The following is a 20,275-nucleotide window of genomic DNA, read 5'->3' as shown; positions in this document are numbered from 1 at the left end:
CTCTACTAGTGTTAAAAGTCTGATTAATTTTAGCGAATCAGTTCGTTTTAATGACTCCGACTCGTTTTCAGGTCATCATCATACAATAATCATGGAAACTATAGTCTTAAAATTCAGTCCTGTATTGTGTAAAACCTGTTCTTTTTAAAATCGGGTGGTTTACCACACAAAAATGCATCATGGTAACGATTAGATCTCCTCAAAATAATTATTAATTATTTTTGGTGGGGTTTTCCTGGGAAAATGTGCATTCCAGGGGCTAAATATCATGTTATTTTGAGGTCGTTTCAACCTGCGGAGAGGAAAAACAACCCATAGCAACAGTGTAAAAAACCATGGACTTGGCAACACTGAATGCGCAATATGGCGGAATAAGTCCCGCCTTCTAAATAAGAACCATTTGCCAAGTCATTTTGTCACTGCAGTGGCCGTCAGAAGCTCCGGTTCCTATAGAAACAGTCAGACACATGCTTTTTACACACACACACACTTATGATTGCGCATGCACATAGCCTGAAAAATACAGTTTTTTGTCATGATTTGAGCATTTAGAAACAAAATTTATGAGACAGTTGCAGGCTTTTTCCACATCACCTTTCCATCGAGCTGTAACTTGAAATAATAGTATCAGTGTTATATTGATAAAACCTTTCGAATATCATTCATTTTAAATTAGTTTAATTTTTTTAGCAAAGCAATGCATAAAATACATGAACATACAGGACAAAAATACAAAAAAAGAGTGTAATATGCTGATTAAAAAATATTTTAGAGCTTAGCCTAACTATAAAAGTAAGCCATAGTTCACTATAAAATTATTTTATATATTTATATGACTTTCCATGGCCTGTAAATCACAATTTTAAAATTCCCTGATACTTCCAGGTTTTCCATGACAGCCAAATAGCTTGTAAATTGCTTTATTTTCATTTTCAATTATAAATGTTCATATACTGTAGCATTCAAGTATCATACAGTATTCTGATTGCATTTGGCTTCCATAAAGTTTTGTATGCACATAAAAAGCAATATTAACTACTTAATAACACCAGTAAAATGGCAATATTTTATTTTAAATATTGAAAAAAACATTCATGTTTCAATGCAACAAAAGTGTCTAACTGGAGTCACTGGTGTCCTAGAGCTGAAAAAACAACAACAAAAAACTTAATTTACAGCCATAAAAAATTGTTTCTCATTTTTAATAAAAACCCATATTAAACAATAAACTACATTTAATGTAAACGATTGACATTATAAATATATTTATTAAGTAATTAAGTAAAATGAACTGAAACATTACTGAGGTTTGGCAGTGAAATGTTCTTGGATCTGCAGCGTCCTGAAACACAGAATAACAGCATTATAATTATACATATATAAACAAATAATTTTTTTATATATCACATAGGCTGCATTAGCACTTAGCCAAGCGTTGTATGATTTAACACATTTCTTGCATGTTTGGTACTTCATGGCATATTTAATTATGTTTCAGTGTTACAGTTTAAAGCAAAAATGCATCATGGTAACTTTGGTAAATAATTTAGAAATATAGAATAGAGAAAATACTGAAATACTGAAATTACTGATCTTACTAGGTGGTGGTAACAGCAGAGCATTCTGGGTAAATGTGTTCTGATCAGTGTCTTCTCTCTCCATGGCTGAAAAAATAAACAAATTTCTCATCCTGTCTGCCTGTATAAAGCTAAAAATATAATCAAGATAAATCTAAACCCACAGTAACTCACCAAAGTTAGGCAGAGAGATGATTTTGGAGCCCATTGCACCTAGAAAAGTCATTACAGACACGTTCAGTGAGTGAGATGAAGAATCAGCGTCAGATAAGAGATGAATTCAGATGTTCTGACCTCGAGCTGCTGCTGGAGTCGCTTCAGTGTCACAAAGACTTTGAGTGTCATGAACCTCCTCAGCTGAAAGAGACGAGAGAAACCATTCATGAAACACACCTGAACAACATCTGAAGAACATCTGAAGAAGCTTCTGTTTATACCAGTGACTGCAGTGAACAAACACTCTGTGTGTGTGTGTGTGTGTGTGTGTGTGTGTGTGTGTGTGTGTGTGTGTGTGTGTGTGTGTGTGTGTGTGTGTGTGTGTGTGTGTGTGTGTGTGTGTGTGTGTGTGTGTGTGTGTGGGTGTGTGTGGGTGTGTGTGTGTGTGTGTTCAGGACCTACTGTGTTCCTCCTCCATTCTGGGATCTGTGGTGTTTTCATCAACTGAATCATTATTTAAAGCAGCAGCCAAAGCTGCACATCTGACTGGTACTGATAGAGATCATGTTATTAAACATGTTCATGTATTTAATAATCAACACAGTGACAGTAACTTTATAACAATTCAGACTCACTTATTTCCTCCAATAGTTCTCGTTGTATTAGTGTAACATCGGCTGTAGGATAAACTGAAATAAGAAATATTCACACAGTCAGTCTCCTCAGGTCATATCTTTCCACTTCAGTTTATGATCAGAGTGATCTGTGTACAGATTTCAGAAGATAAATTTTTGTTCATAAAGTAATTTTGATCCGTGTTGAGAGTGAAATGATGTTGTATTTGATCATATTCTGATTTAGATTTGTTCATACAACAATTAAAGTGAACAATAGTGGATGTAAACTTAGGTTTGTGAAAAAAATGAACGTCAACACAAAAGTTGTTAACGGAAATAATAACAAATTAATAAATTAAGACTTTTTTGAAGATTTTAACAATTCAGACTCACTTTCTGACCACAGGCCTCGTGACCTTTGACCTGAAACAATGAATATTAACAGACAGTGTTGAATTATAGATCAAGAGCAAAACTCCTTTTAAATGTACAAGACATAATGAAACTAAACACTCAAAAATAATATTATTCATATAATATGCATATTAATAAATGTAAAACTTTGCAATCAAGTACATTTTTGTTACTTTTGTACTTAAAGTCATTTTGTTTGTATGACATTACTGAAATAATGTTGTGAATATTGATTTAGTTTGCTTCTTATTGATACGTTGCTTTATGTTGAATAAACTGAACAATTAAAGAAAGTTAATATATTAGTGCAGGAAACTCACGTACTGCACTGCAAACATCTAAAAGAAAGAAAAGATCATGTCAGCACTCTGGATGAAAGTACAGTACAGAATGAATTATCAATGTGAGGTAGATGTAAAATACATTACAGAATCTTATATAGGACTATACAGGTGCTGGTCATATAATTAGAATATCATCAAAAAGTTGATTTATTTCACTAATTCCATTCAAAAAGTGAAACTTGTATATTATATTCATTCATTACATACAGACTGATATATTTCAAATGTTTATTTCTTTTAATTTTGATGATTATAACTGACAACTAAGGAAAATCCCAAATTCAGTATCTCAAAAAATTTGAATATTGTGAAAAGGTTCAATATTGAAGACACTCTAATCAGCTAATTAACTCAAAACACCTGCAAAGGCCTTTAAATGGTCTCTCAGTCTAGTTCTGTACACAATCATGGGGAAACTGCTGACTTGACAGTTGTCCAAAAGATGACCATTGACACCTTGCTCAAGGAGGGCAAGACACAAAAGGTCATTGCAAAAGAGGCTGGCTGTTCACAGAACTCTGTGTCCAAGCACATTAATAGAGAGGCGAAGGGAAGGAAAAGATGTGGTAGAAAAAAAGTGTACAAGCAATAGGGATAACCACACCCTGGAGAGGATTGTGGAACAAAACCCATTCAAAAATGTGGGGGAGATTCACAAAGAGTGGACTGCAGCTGGAGTCAGTGCTTCAAGAACCACTACGCACAGACGTATGCAAGACATGGGTTTCAGCTGTCGCATTCCTTGTGTCAAGCCACTCTTGAACAACAGACAGCGTCAGAAGCGTCTTGACTGGACTGCTGCTGAGTGGTCCAAAGTTATGTTCTCTGATGAAAGTTAATTTTGCATTTCCTTTGGAAATCAGGGTCCCAGAGTCTGGAGGAAGAGAGGAGAGGCACACAATCCATGTTGCTTGAGGTCCAGTGTAAAGTTTCCACAGTCAGTGATTGGTTTGGGGTGCCATGTCATCTGCTGGTGTTGGTCCACTGTGTTTTCTGAGGTCCAAGGTCAACGCAGCCATATTCCAGGATGTTTTAGAGCATTTCATGCTTCCTGCTGCTGACCAACTTTATGGACATGCAGATTTCATTTTCCAACAGGACTTGGCACCTGTACACAGTGCCAAAGCTACCAGTACCTGGTTTAAGGTCCATGGTATCCCTGTTCTTAAATGTCCAGCAAACTCGCCTGACCTTAACCCCATAGAAAATCTATGGGGTATTGTGAAGAGGAAGATGCGATATGCCAGACCCAACAATACAGAAGAGCTGAAGGCCACTATCAGAGCAACCTGGGCTCTCATAACACCTGAGCAGTGCCACAGACTGATCGACTCCATGCCACGCCGCATTGCTGCAGTAATTCAGGCAAAAGGAGCCCCAACTAAGTACTGAGTGCTGTACATGCTCATACTTTTCATGTTCATACCTTTCAGTTGGCAAATATTTCTAAAAATCCTTTCTTTGTATTGGTCTTAAGTAATATTCTAATTTTCTGAGATACTGAATTTGGGATTTTTCTTAGTTGTCAGTTATAATCATCAAAATTAAAAAGGATCTGTGGTGTTTTCACCATCTGAATCATTTAAAGCTGCACATCTGAGCACCACTGATGGAGTTCAGAGTGAATATAATGATGGTTATTAATCATGTTCATGCATTTAGTCATGGACACAGTGATGCTGAACACTGACAGTAACTTTTTAATGTCGTTTTTTTTTTTTTTAGCAATTCTGAACTTGATACTTCTTGATTTGTTGCTTTGTTGTGTTAAATAAACTGAACAATTAGAGAAAGTAAATATATATTAGTGCAGGAAACTCACATCTTTCAATGTCACACTCTAAAAGAAAGAAAAGATCATGTCAGCACTCTGGATCAAAGTACAGAGAATGAATTATCAATGTGAGGTAGAAGTAAAATACATTACAGAATCTTATAGGACTATAAATGATAATGTCAATGACAAGAGATTAAAAGCACAAATTCATGTGCCTAATTTGACAAAAAGTTATTTTATTCTGATTTGTACTTTTGAAGAGTTAGATTTACTCGCATATATTGTTACGTCCAGAAAATCACCTGAAATAATACATTTTAACAGATGGTCAGTCTCTTCATCTGACTTCAGTTTATGATCATCAGAATGAGATGTAAAGATTTATTCTTGACTCATAAACCGCTCATGCAAAATATGAAACATTATTGGCACAGAATATGATTCTATGATTGTTCTGATTCTTTTTGAAGACTAAAACAATTTTTTGATCTGACAAAAATCAAAACATAAATTATTATTATGACAAATAGTTTCCTAATATATACAAGTTTTTATATACTATACATGGACTCACCTGAATGTCTCTGCCTGAGGTAAACTAAAGGTGCATTGAATAGTTTCCATAAACAACATGAAGCAAAGGTTAAAAGACAGAATACACAACAAGACTGATTACATGAGAGTGAGAGTATATGAGAGTATATTGTGTTTTGAATTTTAAGAGTATGAATCATGCAAAAATTGTAACTTCTTCTGATATGTTTGGTTATATTATCTTTTCATCATATAAAGGACTTTTATAAAGGACAGGAATAATACTCACTTCTATGTTTAAGACATTTTCTCAGCAGATAAAAAACAAGAATGATGATGGCAAGAACCACTAAAGCAACTATAAATCCAATGAGCACCGGCAGCAGGACGTTCACTTCATCTGTCACAGAAAAACAAAAATACATCACTCATCAACATTTATTTTGGTTATAATGGAGCAAAATCAGACATAAAATGAAGTGCTCTTTTGAAACCTAGATAAACTCTGATCAACAGTCCTGTATGAATGATCTTTTTACCCCAGCTGATGATGTTCGGTTCAGTCAGACTCTGGTGCTCCACCACACACTGATACTGAGATGCTTCAGACGGCAGGATCTCCAGGCTCTTCATCAGCTGAAAGGATCCGTCTGCGTTCGGTCTGATTCCATCTGACTTCAGCTGCTCATCAGGTAACGGCATCTGATTGTGTCTGATCTCCATCTGCACATGTTTAGGGTAGAAGCCTGTGGCCAAACACACCAGCAGCTGCTTGACTGATGATCCAGACGCTTTTACAAGAGTGTGAACATCAGGACGAGCTGCAGGACAGATGATTCAATAATAAATCAGCATGAAAGAATGCATTCTATAGAATCTTATTTAAACTCACATTCCATGATGAACTTTCTCTCTCGCTGAAGCTCAATGAAGCTGGTTAATGTTTCCACACATTTCCTCTCCAGGCTGGAAACCGATTCTCTGTCCCAGATGATGTCATGGTCAAGGACTAAAGGCTTCATTGAGAGGTCAAAGGTCAAGGTCTGGCCATCATAGGCGTATTCATCAGTGCCTTGAAGAAACTGAACCATTAGAGTGACGTTCAACTGCACAGCCGTGAATCCACTGAAGAACATGAAGATCTGAAACACAGAAGATTAAAAACAGGGCCCAGTTATTCAAAAGGTTTAATCTGGATCAGAATTTTCTGTTTGTGCAATATGGGATGAAATTATTAGAATCTTTTTTGGATTGGTCCATCTCTGATGATTGTGCCAATGTAGTTTATAAACAGTGATCAATAAACACTTTAAAATAAATTAAATATAATATTTTTGAGATTGACAGCTGTTTGGGGATTTTATGGTGCTGAAATCTTTTTACTTAACTGTAGGGTACTGAAAGGCTTTAAAAGATAGTCAGATGTCTACTTCTAATTTTTTACTTGAACAGTTATTAACATAGTTTATGTATTCCTCAAGTACTAGTATAAGGCCTTCTTTACCCCACTGTCCCTCAACACAATCACCTGTGTCCCGTGTGCTGCTCTTCCTCTTGTGCTCCATCAGTGTTTTAAGGTTGATCTGAAGCCACTGTTGTTTATAATGCAGATCATCACTTTCATTAAAGAGTCTCTCAGATTCCTCACACAACGGAGTCATGAAATCTGCTTTATTCACACTGTGACACAAACTCATCTGAATGTCATCGAGTTCAACTGAGGTGTAGAATTCAGACATTTCTCCAGACATCAGAGATTTTGATATGACGCTGTACATGTAGGATAGAGAGTGCATTTCTGAAATGAAGAAGAGAGACGAAACTTGTTAAAAACAAGAAAGAATCAGAGTTTAAACATAGGGGTGAACTCAGGGTGACTGAGACTTTTGAGCCATTGATATGACTTAAAAAAATGCACCGCGATCGACCCGAATTCACCCTAACCCTCACCAATTCAAAGGCAAAATGTAAACACACTGGACGAATAAATCTTAAGGTAAATAAATGGATTAAACATTAGTAATTATGAATCAGTGCATCATGTTCACTCAAACATTTTCAGCATTCTATCAAAACTCTTTTTGCCCATAAACATTTACTTTATTTGAATGCATTATATAATACACTAGAAAAACATGGAGACAATGAAGTTCTTACTCTGAGACGGCAAGATAGCAGAAATCAGGAGAAGGACTTTGACTGAGACCATTGCAGAGCCTTTGAATGTTGAATATCCGCATACTTCTGCAAACATGTTAGAACTTACAATTAAAGCTGTAGAACTTATTACACGGGAATTGCATGAACTAGCGACTCGTAATCTGATCAAACTCCAGCAGGATGAAGAATGTGTAAATTCTCTAATTTCACAAAGAACAAAAAGACAGAAGGTGTGGCGTTTAAACAATGCTGGTTCTAAGGGCCCAGAGTGTGCAAAGGAAATATATAACACACCATTACACCACCAGCAGCCTGAACCGCTGACACAAGACAGGATAATTCATGCTTTCATGTTGTTTACACCAAATTCTGAATCTGAATTTGACAGCAGGAGTCGAGACTCTTTCTATCAGCTGAACCAGTCCAGCCATTCTCCTCTGAACTCTGGCATCAACAGGGCGTCTTCACCCACTGAACTGCCACTCACTGGATATTTCCTCTTTTTCAAACCATTCTTTGAAAACCCTAGAGATGGTTGTTATTGAATATCCCAGTAGATCAGCAGTTTCCAACATTCAAACTCATTTAAATCACATTTCTTTCTCATTCTGATGCTGAGTTTGAACTTCAGTAGGTCATCTTGACTATGTCTATATGCCTAAATGCATTGAGTTGCTGCAGTGTGATTGGCTGATTAGATATTTGAGCTAATGAACAGTTGAACAGGTGTACATAATAAAGTGGCCAGAGTGCATATACTGTATAAAGAATTCAAGAAATATTAACATTACACACTTTCGTTCAATTGCAAATATTACACTTACAGTTACATATGCATAAATAACATAAAATAAAGGTGTCAATCAAAGGTAATAATATAAAAATCAAAATAAGGCTACAACCATATAGGCCTAAATATATATTTAAAAAAACTGCAATAAGCTTTTATGATCTTTATGGATTTCTTATTAAGAAAGTCTCTATATAGAGCGATGCACTTCACATTTACCAAAACAGTTTTAAATTCCCATTTACATTTTTGGTTTAAATTAATGCAACATGCTTTAACAGCTTTATAAAGGGGAATATTTTAATTAATCATGTTTCAGCAACATAACTTTAGATTTTCTCATTCACACAATTAATCTGAAAACAGGCATACTTTCTGTAAGATCAGGATTTTTCCCCTTTAAAAAACTAAACCAGAGGAAGTTTCTAGCATTATGAATTTAAAATCAAAGATACTAAACAGAAACTCATTCAGATGGACAGTGATGATTAACGTGATGTTAATTAAACCCGTCAAATAACACTGACAAAGATGTGTTTCCACTGAAAATAATGACTACATTTAAATAAGACACAGAGCATTTATGTTTTTGCAGTGAAATGGGAGAGATCCTCCTAAAAATCTGTTTAAACATTTAAAGGATTTAAAGGATAAAAAGTATTTAGAGTCAGAAATCAAACTATTACATCTGGTTTATAATCTGATGCTTAATTCTGTGGCCAATTTTACATTAAATGCTTGAAATGAAATGGGAATGGCATGTTTTAAACAATAAATTCATGCTCAAAATGTTTTCTGTTAGTGAGGAAGGTTTACCATTTATTCTATTGTACAGAGATACGTAGAGGATTTGTAAAATATTGTCATTTGTAGCAGATAAATGTAAACTAAATTTGAGGCACATCCACAGTGTTACTGAAATAAAATGTCACATTTCTGTTTCCTGCAGGAATCTGAGCCGAAGGTCGAGTCTGATACTGTAACTTAACGACAGATCATTACTATTAGGGTCTAGCAATGTCATTTCACAAATAACCTTTTGAAATCAATACTTTTATGAACTAGTGATTAACAAATTTCTAATGCAAACATAGACAATAATTGTCATGCGTTTGAAAAAAAGTACTCCTCCAGAGATAAATGGTGTTCACCGGGATTTTCTTACAAGTAAAACAATAAATTCAAATCATGTAAATAAATGTAATGCCATTTTGCTGGCTCATTGAGCACATGTCCAAATGTTGATCTGGTGTTTGAGCTCCTGAAGCGCTTAAAATCCTCACATTAATGGTCACGGGTTTATAATGAAACAAGCACAGATGACTGTGATGTTCAGGTTTCCATGTTCTTTTGGCATTGATGATGGAAGTAAAGCTCTAGATCTGATTCTTCAAAACAACCTGAACATCTTTAACTGGAGTCATCGCTGTCCTCTCTGTCTTGAGCTGAAGAAAACAACAAAACAAGATTTCATTTGAACTCACAGCCATTTAAAACCAGAGAACTTGTGTTTCTGATTATAAAAACTCAAATTAAACAGCAAACATTTAAAGTGTAAATGAATGAAAGCATGAATATGTTGTTCATCTTTAGCTGAAATGAACTGAAACATTACTGAGGTTTGGCAGTGAAATGATCTTGGATCTGCAGCGTCCTGAAACACAGAATAACAGCATTATAATGTCTTCATAATCAGCGATTTGACATAATAATGAAATTACATTTGAATGAGAATGAATGAGAAACTATTAACATTACTTGGCGGTGGTAACGGCAGGGCATTCTGGGTAACGGTGTTCTGATCAGTGTCTTCTCTCTCCATGGCTGGAAAAAAAATCACATCCAGTGTCTGTCTGACAAAAAATAAAAACCATTAAACCCACAGTAACTCACCAAAGTTAGGCAGAGAGATGATTTTGGAGCCCATCGCACCTAGAAAAGTCATTACAGACACGTTCAGTGAGTGAGATGAAGAATCAGCGTCAGATAAGAGATGAATTCAGATGTTCTGACCTCGAGCTGCTGCTGGAGCCGCTTCAGTGTCACAAAGACTTTGAGTGTCATGAACCTCCTCAGCTGAAAGAGACGAGAGAAACCATTCATGAAACACACCTGAACAACGTCTGAAGAACATCTGAAGAAGATCTGAAGAAGCTTCTGTTTATACCAGTGACTGCAATGAACAAACACTGTGTGTGTGTGTGTGTGTGTGTGTGTGTGTGTGTGTGTGTGTGTGTGTGTGTGTGTGTGTATGTGTGTCAGGACCTACTGTGTTCCTCCTCCATTCTGGGATCTGTGTTTTCTTCATCTGAATCATCATTTAAAGCAGCAGCCAGACCTGCACGTCTCTCTGCTCCTGAGATCATGTTATTAAACATCTTCATATATTTAATAATCAACACAGTGATGCCGTACAGTGAGTGACAGTAACGTTTTATTTTCATAACAATTCAGACTCACTTATTTCCTCCAGCAGTTCTGGTTCTATTAGTGTAACAGTGTCTGTAGGATAAACTGAAATAAGAAATATTCACACAGTCAGTCTCCTCAGGTCATATCTTTCCACTTCAGTTTATGATCAGAGTGATCTGTGTACAGATTTCAGAAGATTAATTTTTGTTCATAAAGTAATTTTGATCCGAGTTGAGAGTGAAATGATGTTTGATCATATTCTGATTTAGATTTGTTCATACAACAATTAAAGTGAACAATAGTGGATGTAAACTTACTTTTGTGAAAACAAATGAACATGTCAACACAAAAGTTGTTCAAGGAAATAACAAATTAAGAAATTCATACTTTTTTGAAGATTTTAACAATTCAGACTCACTTTCTGTCCACAGGCCTAGTGACTCTTGATCTGAAACTATGAATATTAACAGACAGTGTTGAATTACAGATCAAGAGCAAAACACCTTTGAAATGTACGAGACATAATGAAACTAAACACCCAAAAATAATATTATTCATATAATATTCATATTAATAAATGTAAAACTTTGCAATCAAGGAGATTTTTGTTACTTTTGTACTTAAAGTCATTTTGTTTGTATGACATTACTGAAATAATGTTGTGAATATTGATTTAGTTTGCTTGTTTTTGATATGTTGCTTTGCTGTGTTAAATAAACTGAACAATTAAAGAAAGTAATATATATTAGTGCAGGAAACTCACATCTTTCAATGTCACAATCTAAAAGAAAGAAAAGATCATGTCAGCACTCTGGATCAAAGTACAGAATGAATTATCAATGTGAGGTAGAAGTAAAATACATTACAGAATCTTATAGGACTATAAATGATAATGTCAATGGCAAAAGATTAAAAGCACAAATTCATGCACCTAATTTGTCAAAAAGTTATTTTATTCTGATTTGTACTTTTGAAAAGAGTTTGATTTACTTGCATCTATTGTTAGTTCCACCAAATCACCTGAAATAATACATTTTAGCAGTCAGTCTCTTCATCTGACTTCAGTTTATCATCATGAGATGCAAAGATTTATTCTTGACTCATAAACCGCTCATGCAAAATATGAAACATTATTGGCACAGAATATGATTCTGATAGTTCTGATTCTTTTTGAAGACTAAAACAATGTTTTAATAATCAATGTTTAAAAATCAAAACAGCACTGATATAGCTGAATTTATCAAAATGACAAATAGTTTCCTAAAATATAAAATTTTTTATATACTGTACATGGACTAACATGAAGGTTGACAATACATGAAGGAGAACAAACACAGTGTGTGTGTGTGTGTGTGTGTGTGCATGTTTTTGTGACATATCAGGACACAAATGTGTATAATGACATGGGTATGACAGGTATTACAAGAAGAGGGTGATTTATGAGCACATTACCTCATGTCCCCATTTTTCAAAAGGCTTATAAATCACACAGAATGAGTGTTTTTGAGGAAGTAAAAGTGTGCACAGTTTCCTGTGATAGGTAGGTTTGTAGGGGGAGAGAATGTACAGTTTGTACAGTATAAAAACATGTTCATGCATTTAGTCATGGACACAGATGATGCTGAACACTGACAGTAACTTTTTCATTTCGTTTGAGCTTTTTAGCAATTCTGAACTTGATGCTTCTTGATACGCTGCTTTGTTGTGTTAAATAAACTGAACAATTAGAGAAAGTAAATATATATTAGTGCAGGAAACTCACATTCTGCAATGTCACACTCTAAAAGAAAGAAAAGATCATGTCAGCACTCTGGATGAAAGTACAGTAGAGAATGAATTATCAATGTTAAGTAGGAGTAAAATACATTACAGAATCTTATATAGGACTATAAATGATTAGACAAAGTAAATATATATTAGTGCAGGAAACTCACTGCTTAAAATGTAAGAACCTAAAAGAAAGAAAAGATCATGTCAGCACTCTGGATGAAAGTACAGTACAGAATGAATTATCAATGTGAGGTAGATGTAAAGTAATGTTTTACAGTACTAGAAATCATACAGTGATGCTGTACAGTGACAGTAAAACAAACATTTAAATGAAGAAACTTTTTAAAATACATTTTTGGTCGTTTTAACAATTCAGACTCACATTCATCCGCTAGGCATAATTTCCTATAATCTGTAATTAATTTCTGCAATTACACTGTTGACCCTTCCTTTACCCTTAAACCTTCCCATACCACCACACCTGTCCTCACCTGACCCGTATCACACCTCACTAGCAGTGAAACTGTTTTACAGTACAACATCAACACAATCCTGGAGTAACAACTAGGTTTACAATGTTGTGCGTTCTTACATGGACAGTTAGATGAAGATGATGTCCCATGTCCCAGTGTCAACTTCAACTCAGTTCAAGTAGTAATCTGATTTATATTGAAGATACTAAAAATAAGTATAGTATAAGATACCTAATATAAAGTTTGACCTATAATCTGATGTAATGTCTGTTTTGTGTGGTGAATTATTTACTAAAATCAGGAAAATGTATCACAAACCAAACACCCAAACAATAAAGACACTTCAAATAAAGACACTTTAATTATTCTTGTACAATTTGTTATTCTTATCAGAGTTAGGGCTGTGTGAAAGAATAAAAGGGAATGAATGATCACATACACTATAATCTTATCAAGCACTGTAAATAAAATATATTATGATTTGTACTGCAGTGGCTCATAAACAGCAAGTGGAACATACATTATCAGCACAGAATACTTATATAGGTTACATGGACTCACCTGTAGGTGGCTGGTGGATTGTAGTTTCATCGACTCGTTTTCTTATACAAATTGATGCTGTTTTTGACAAGTCTAAAAGACAGAGAGGAAAGTTTAATTACAGTTCTGTTATCTGATTCACATCATGACTGAATTTATGTTTGACTTAGAAGAGTCAGACTCACACCGTAAAGGATTAGTTCACTTTCAAATTAAAATTTCCTGATAATTTACTCACCCCCATGGCATCCAAGATGTTCATGTCCTTCTTTCTACAGTCGAAGAGAAATTACGTTTTTTGGTGAAAACATTCCAGAATTTTTCTCCATATAGTGGACTTCAATGGACTCCAGACGGCTGAAGGTCAAAATTACAGTTTCAGTTCAGCTTCAAAGAGCTTTAAACGATACCAGACGAGAAATAAGGGTCTTGTCTAGAGAAACCATCACTCATTTTCTAAAAAATAAAAAAAATAAAATAAAATAAAAATATTATATATATATATATATATATATATATATATATATATATATATATATATTAACCATAAATGCTCATCTTGAACTAGCTCTCTTCCTCTTCTCTATTTGAATTCCAGCAGTGTAGACACTGCTAAGTGTATTATTGCCCTCCACAGATCAAAGTTTGAACTAACTGTTATATACTTGCTCTAGCATATTGAATATGACAATTTAGTTCAAACTTTGACCTGTGGAGGGCAGTAATACACTTAGCAGTGTCTACACTGCTGGAATTCAAATAGAGAAGAAGAAGAAGAGAGCTAGTTCAAGATGAGCATTTATGGTTAAAATATATAAAATTTTAGAAAATGGCCGATGGTTTCTCTAGATAAGACCCTTATTCCTCGTCTGGGATCATGTAAAACGTTTTGAAGCTGAACTGAAACTGTAATTTTGACCTTCAACCGTTTGGAGGCCATTGAAGTCCACTATATGGAGAAAAATCCTGGAATGTTTTTCTCTTCATTTCTTTTCAACTGAAGAAAGAAGGACATGAACATCTTGGATGACATGGGGGAGAGTAAATTATCAGGAAATTTTAAATTGAAAGTGAACTAATACTTTAATTGTCATAACTGATGTTTCCAGTTATATTCTGATTTTTATAAATATTAAGTCATTCTGCCCTGCTATTCATCCTATAAAGGACTTACAGGAATAATACTCACTTTGATGTTTGATGAGAAGACATTTTCTCAGCAGATAAAAAACAAGAATGATGATGGCAAGAACTAAAGCAACTATAAATCCAATGAGCACCGGCAGGAGGACATTCACTTCATCTGTCACAGAAAAACAAAAATACATCACTCATTAACATTTATTTGGGTTATAATGGAGCAAAATCAAATGTAATATTAATTAAAGCTGCAAGCAGTGATGAAAGAGCCCTCGCACCCGTGCCACCGCCACCTGGTGGCTTTAGGAAAACTGAGCACGGTGGGCAATATGCATTGAAGTATATAAACATAGGAGGACTACATCAGTCATTTGCCACACTTCCTGCTACCAGCTGGTGGCGCTATGACTATAACTAAATTTTGGTGTGTAGATGACATTAGGCCAGGGCACTTATCAAACATGTGAAGTTGATTAGACATTGTATGTTTGAGTTACAACAACTTCCTGTTTTGTGGCGTTAAAGGATTAGTTCACTTTCAAATGAAAATTAGCCCAAGCTTTACTCACCCTCAAGACACTTTCTTCAGCTCGTACTCGTTGATCCCGCTCACTGCCATTATAAAGCTCGGATGCATCATGATATTTATTAATATTTCTCCGATTGTGTTCATCAGAAGGAAGAAGGTCATATACACCTAGGATGGTTTGAGAGTGAATAAAGCTTGGGCTAATTTTCATTTGAAAGTGAACTAATCCTTTAATCACATAAATTAGCACTCAGTGTTGTATGATTTATTTAACTCGTTTCTAGCATGTTTGGTACTGTATGGCATATTTAAATATGTTTCAGGGAGTGAATTACAGCAGGTGGCGCTATGACTAACTTTAATGGCGAAACATCAAATTTTGTCAGGCCGCCACGGACACGCCCTTCAACGCCTTTAGATTAGACTGACCCCATGTTGATCTGATTATAGCTCTAGGAGAAGTTCGTCAAAGTACAATGTCTGGAAATGGCAAAAAAATGCACAAATTTTGCAGAGAAAATTCAAAATATCTCACTTCCTGTTGGGTTTTCTGATTTTGCTCCCAGGGACTCTTTTAGGTATTGCCCTGTTAGATGTGTCTACTGAATTTCATACTTGCTCAAATGGCGCTTAAAGGATAAGTTCACTTTCAACTGATAATTGATCAATTGATACTGATAATTTACTCACCCCCATGTCATCCAAGTTGTTCATGTCTTTCTTTCTACAGTCAAAAATAAATTAAGGTTTTTGATGAAAACATTCCAGGATTATTCTCAATATAGTGGACTTCAATGGAGCCCAAACAGTTGAAGGTCAAAATTACAGTTTATAGCAATTCCAGATGAGGAATAAAGGTCTTATCTAGACAAACCATCACTCATTTTCTAAAATAAATAAATAAATAAAATTTTTATACATTTTAACCATAAATGCTCATCTTGAACTAGCTCTCTTCTTCTTCTTCTTCTCTATTTGAATTCCAGCAGTGTAGACACTGCTAAGTGTATTACTGCCCTCCACAGGTCAAAGTTTGAACTAAATTGTCATATTCAATATGCTAGTGCAATTAGTTCGAACTTTGACCTGTGGAGGGCAGAAATACACTTAGCAGTGTCTACACTGCTGGAATTCAAATAGAGAAGAAGAAGAAGAAGAAGAGAGCTAGTTCAAGATGAGCATTTATTTTTAAAACTTATATAATTTTTTTTTTTTTTTTAGAAAATGAGCGATGGTTTCTCTAGATAAGACCTTTATTCCTTGTCTGGGATCATGTAGAACGCTTTGAAGCTGCAATGAAACTGTAATTATGACCTTCAACTGTTTGGGCTCCATTGAAGTCTACTATATTGAGAATAATCCTGGAATGTTTTCATCAGAAACCTCAATTTATTTTTGACTGAAGAAAGAGAGACATGAACATCTTGGATGATATGGGGGTGAGTAAATTATCAGTAAATTTTAATTCGAAAGTGAACTAATCCTTTAATTAAAAAATGTTATAGGTGGCGCCTTCTTTTTTGACAAAAAACCTATGAGCCTATAGGCCTATTTAAAATACATTTTAAAAATAAATACATTGAGATTTACTACTTTATTGTCATATACACTTCAGTGCACAGCCAGCCAGGGTCTGAAACACACAGACATCAGTTCTCAGATATGCGCAATGCGCTATTAATCTGAAGCAGAAGCAGAATCAGAAATAATAGTTTAATAATCGAAAGAAAACGAAATAATTACTTTCATTACAATTTCAGATAGCCTAAACATACATGCAACTTATTTAGATACAACAAATAATATTACAACAAAATATAATATTAATCAAACTTCACAATAACGCTAAAACAATGCAATCGATTTGGTCAGCTGGCTTGAGTCACTGCACGTTTATGTCACACGCAACTCTATTAACTCCAAAATCTTTTTACGCACACCACAAGGAAATAATCTCTGACTATTTAAGCAATTTGTTTATTGAACAGTTCTCCACATCCATTACGCAAAGAACACACGCACAGTATAAAGCTTTCTGTCTCCATCTCCAACCTTTTTACACAAACCACAAGGAAATAATCTCCGACTAAACGTTATTTAACAGTTCTCCACAACCATTACGCAAAGAACACACGAACGAAATAATACTCTCCATCTCCATCCCCACCACCTTACAAAAATACTATAGTGTACTAGTTACAATTGCTTGGCTAGTCAAAGCTGATCCCACACTTGTTGCCAAAAAAATAAATGTTACAAGCGCGGCATCACCATGCTCTTACCTGAGCTACATGCAGGCGGGGTGCCCTGGTTACAGGTGTCCAAATGTCCAAAATCCATTTCTGTGACATATTTTCTCCTCGTTTCTGTCATTAAACTATGTAAATTTACTAGTCAGCTGCTGCCAAAGATGGATGTATTTTGCATGGAACGAGCGGGAAACCTCTTTACTCGGCGACCAAACCTGCCTGCCTGACGTTGACAACGTAACTTCCGAACCTGTGTTGATTAGGCCTCAAAATATAAAATTAAAATCCAAAATATACGTAATAGCCTACGTGTGTCAAAATCATTTTCTAAAATATTAATAAGGAATTTATAAATTGTGCAAAATATTTTAATAGGCCTACATTTTTTTTTTTTTTTTAAATCTCCCTCTCGTCACTAGGGGGTGCTGCAGCACCCCCAGCACCCCCAGCACCCCCACTTCCCGCGACCATGGGTGGCGCTATCGAGCCATTTTGCCACACCTTACTCTAAAACCAATATCAGATGTAAATTTTTACCACTTCTGACGCGTGTGCAAAGTTTCATGAGTTTTCGAGCATGTTTAGGCCCTCAAAAGTGTGAATCATTTCGGAGAAGAAGAATAACTGACAGCAATAGAGTCCTCACAGCATCGGTGCTCGGGTCCTTATAATGAACTGATTTATGAAAGACAAACTCTGACCTACCCGTCCTATATGAATCATCATGGTTTCCCCCGATGGTGATGGGTGGTTTAGGCGTGTTATATTGTGGACGCAATGGTCTTCCAGACTCCGTGTTCGAGTCTGAGTTCAGCTGCTCATCAGGTAACGGCGTCTGATTGTGTCTGATCTCCATCTGCACATGTTTAGGGTAGAAGCCTGTGGCCAAAAACACACCAGCAGCTGCTTGACTGATGATCCAGACGCTTTAGTAATTAATTAGCCTATAGCCTATATAACAAACAGCTAGCCTTATTATGTGAAGATCATAACACATTCAAGAGCTCTGAGAGAATGCTGTAAAGTTTGGGTATAGCATAATCCACTACAATTACAGGTGAATGCAAAGTTTCATGTAGTTAAAATAACGGAGACATTGTTGATTTCTTACCACTCTTTTCCATATTTTCCTGCGAAATAGTGGGAATCAGCAAAATAGCGGAAATCATTGACTTTGAGGAACAAATCCTCGTGTTTCGGTTTCGGGTTGAATGTGATCAAGCAGGACATCCGCAATTTACCCGAGCATATTCACATTTCCATTTTAACTACAAAGACTCATAAGCCAGTTAAATTGGAGTGTGTGTCAATTCTCTGTTTTCACAAAGAACGAAGGAAAAGCATCTTAAATACTATATATAGGCTACCTTAATATATTTCTCTTAAAAAAATGGAAATACATTTTCAGAAACTGGTTAAATCACATTCAATGCACAAGATTTGTATTTGAGTGGACAAAACACCATAGAAAACAACTTGTTTAACACGAAATATGCCTTTCACTAGGCGTTTTAGTTGACTTCAAAATGACAGACCTGGACTTTAACCCGCAGAGCTTTAATTCTGTGGGTCTGTAAACACAGCTAACAGGGAACATTCTTAAAACTAAACTAACGTTCTGGCAATGTTCATTAACGTTAAAAGTTGTTTTTAATAATGTTCTCAAAACTTTAACACAAAAACATGATCATCCTCCATGGAATGTTAGACATCCTTCTAACGTTTGTAAATGTTACTTGTTTCAGAACCTTCAGAAAACATAAAAAATGGAATTTTCATGGAACGTTTTCATACAGAACGCAGTTTCTGAAATATGGCTCCATTCCTCAAAATTCTACACATAAATGTTCTACACAATGTAAAACATCACACATATCTTTCAAAAGCAAACACTTCATTCAAAACTATTTTAACTATTCTAAAAATAACTCCACACAAACATCAAATGATTATCCACATACACACCAAACTACACACAGACGTGAAAAATATAAAACACTTCTCTCTTACCCTTTTGTGCACAAATACACTGTATTTACAGTATGTATGCACAACTGATGAACTTTACAGTTATTGAACTGAACTGACTTGAGCTGTAGAATGACAATATTGGCTTGTTATTATGAGCTGCTTTACAGCAGAATTTGAATTCGTTATTGTGAAGCTGCTGTGAAACAATCTGTGTCGTGTGAAGTGCTACAGAAATAAAGCTGACTTGTTTGCATATTCATATAATATTTACAAAATAAACTGAAATGCAAGGATCAAACATGTATTTGTTTCTCAAAACAGAGTTTTGATTTCTAAGTGATCAGTTTAGGTACGAGTGTTTTCACATGATCATTAGGTTATCAGGAGATGACTGTGACAGTGTTTTCTAAATGAAACAGCAGCTGTTAGTTTTGAGTGATGTGTCTAATAGAGAACTGTGTTCAGCAGACTGTAATGGGAATGACAGCAAAACATTCTTACAATATTTTTGTTAGCTGGGAAGATTCAGGACTCTCAGACAAACAGATTCATGCTGCCCTCTGCTGGTTACAATCAGAACTGAATACAGAATCAAATGCATCTGAATGGAACAAGGCAATGGACCATTTAGTTTGTGATTCATACATATATAAAAAAAAAAGTTTAATATTTATACAAAATGTTTAATTAAACTTTAGATTTTTTTTTTACTCATTTAAAATTCTTAATTCATAATATGTAAGGATTATCCAATTTAATTTGATAGAATTTCACTATTAATCGAAAAAAGGGTTACTTTTGTTTTTTTGAGTGCATAAAATA

General features: G+C 35.1%; 2 protein-coding genes across 7 annotated transcripts; both read right to left on the bottom strand.

Moving 5' to 3' along the window:
- Positions 1-750: 750 nt before the first annotated feature.
- LOC137037836 (class II histocompatibility antigen, B-L beta chain-like) lies at positions 751-9,775 on the bottom strand. Of its 2 annotated transcripts, XM_067412163.1 has the most exons (16): positions 7,577-9,775; positions 6,948-7,217; positions 6,312-6,561; positions 5,959-6,240; positions 5,709-5,819; positions 5,460-5,483; positions 4,931-4,948; positions 3,085-3,102; positions 2,744-2,773; positions 2,369-2,422; positions 2,196-2,285; positions 1,872-1,934; positions 1,752-1,790; positions 1,599-1,664; positions 1,304-1,342; positions 751-1,144 (listed from the first exon to the last, which is right to left on the bottom strand). In XM_067412163.1, exons 3-16 carry the CDS (start codon positions 6,553-6,555, stop codon positions 1,128-1,130), a joined length of 1,095 nt encoding a protein of 364 aa, XP_067268264.1. In that variant the 5' UTR covers positions 6,556-6,561; positions 6,948-7,217; positions 7,577-9,775; the 3' UTR covers positions 751-1,127. The 2 variants fall into 2 exon arrangements, with proteins under 2 accessions (XP_067268264.1, XP_067268265.1); XM_067412164.1 differs by lacking the exon at positions 2,196-2,285.
- LOC137037837 (uncharacterized) lies at positions 9,775-18,682 on the bottom strand. Of its 5 annotated transcripts, none has more exons than XM_067412168.1 (15): positions 18,594-18,682; positions 18,188-18,361; positions 14,754-14,867; positions 13,586-13,657; positions 12,716-12,733; positions 12,544-12,561; positions 11,772-11,801; positions 11,545-11,562; positions 11,200-11,235; positions 10,830-10,883; positions 10,639-10,725; positions 10,302-10,445; positions 10,128-10,222; positions 9,985-10,023; positions 9,775-9,814 (listed from the first exon to the last, which is right to left on the bottom strand). In XM_067412168.1, the coding sequence occupies exons 1-12, from the start codon at positions 18,649-18,651 to the stop codon at positions 10,369-10,371; spliced, it is 756 nt and encodes a 251-aa protein (XP_067268269.1). In that variant the 5' UTR covers positions 18,652-18,682; the 3' UTR covers positions 9,775-9,814; positions 9,985-10,023; positions 10,128-10,222; positions 10,302-10,368. The 5 variants fall into 5 exon arrangements, with proteins under 5 accessions (XP_067268269.1, XP_067268268.1, XP_067268267.1 ...); XM_067412167.1 differs by having other exon boundaries at positions 10,128-10,218; XM_067412166.1 differs by lacking the exon at positions 9,775-9,814 and having other exon boundaries at positions 10,128-10,193; positions 10,263-10,445.
- Between the last annotated feature and the right edge of the window lie 1,593 nt (positions 18,683-20,275).

The sequence above is a fragment of the Chanodichthys erythropterus genome, chromosome 15, assembly GCF_024489055.1.
Source record: "Chanodichthys erythropterus isolate Z2021 chromosome 15, ASM2448905v1, whole genome shotgun sequence".
In the NCBI taxonomy this organism is placed as follows: domain Eukaryota; kingdom Metazoa; phylum Chordata; class Actinopteri; order Cypriniformes; family Xenocyprididae; genus Chanodichthys; species Chanodichthys erythropterus.
This window is presented reverse-complemented; position numbering and strand designations above follow the sequence as displayed.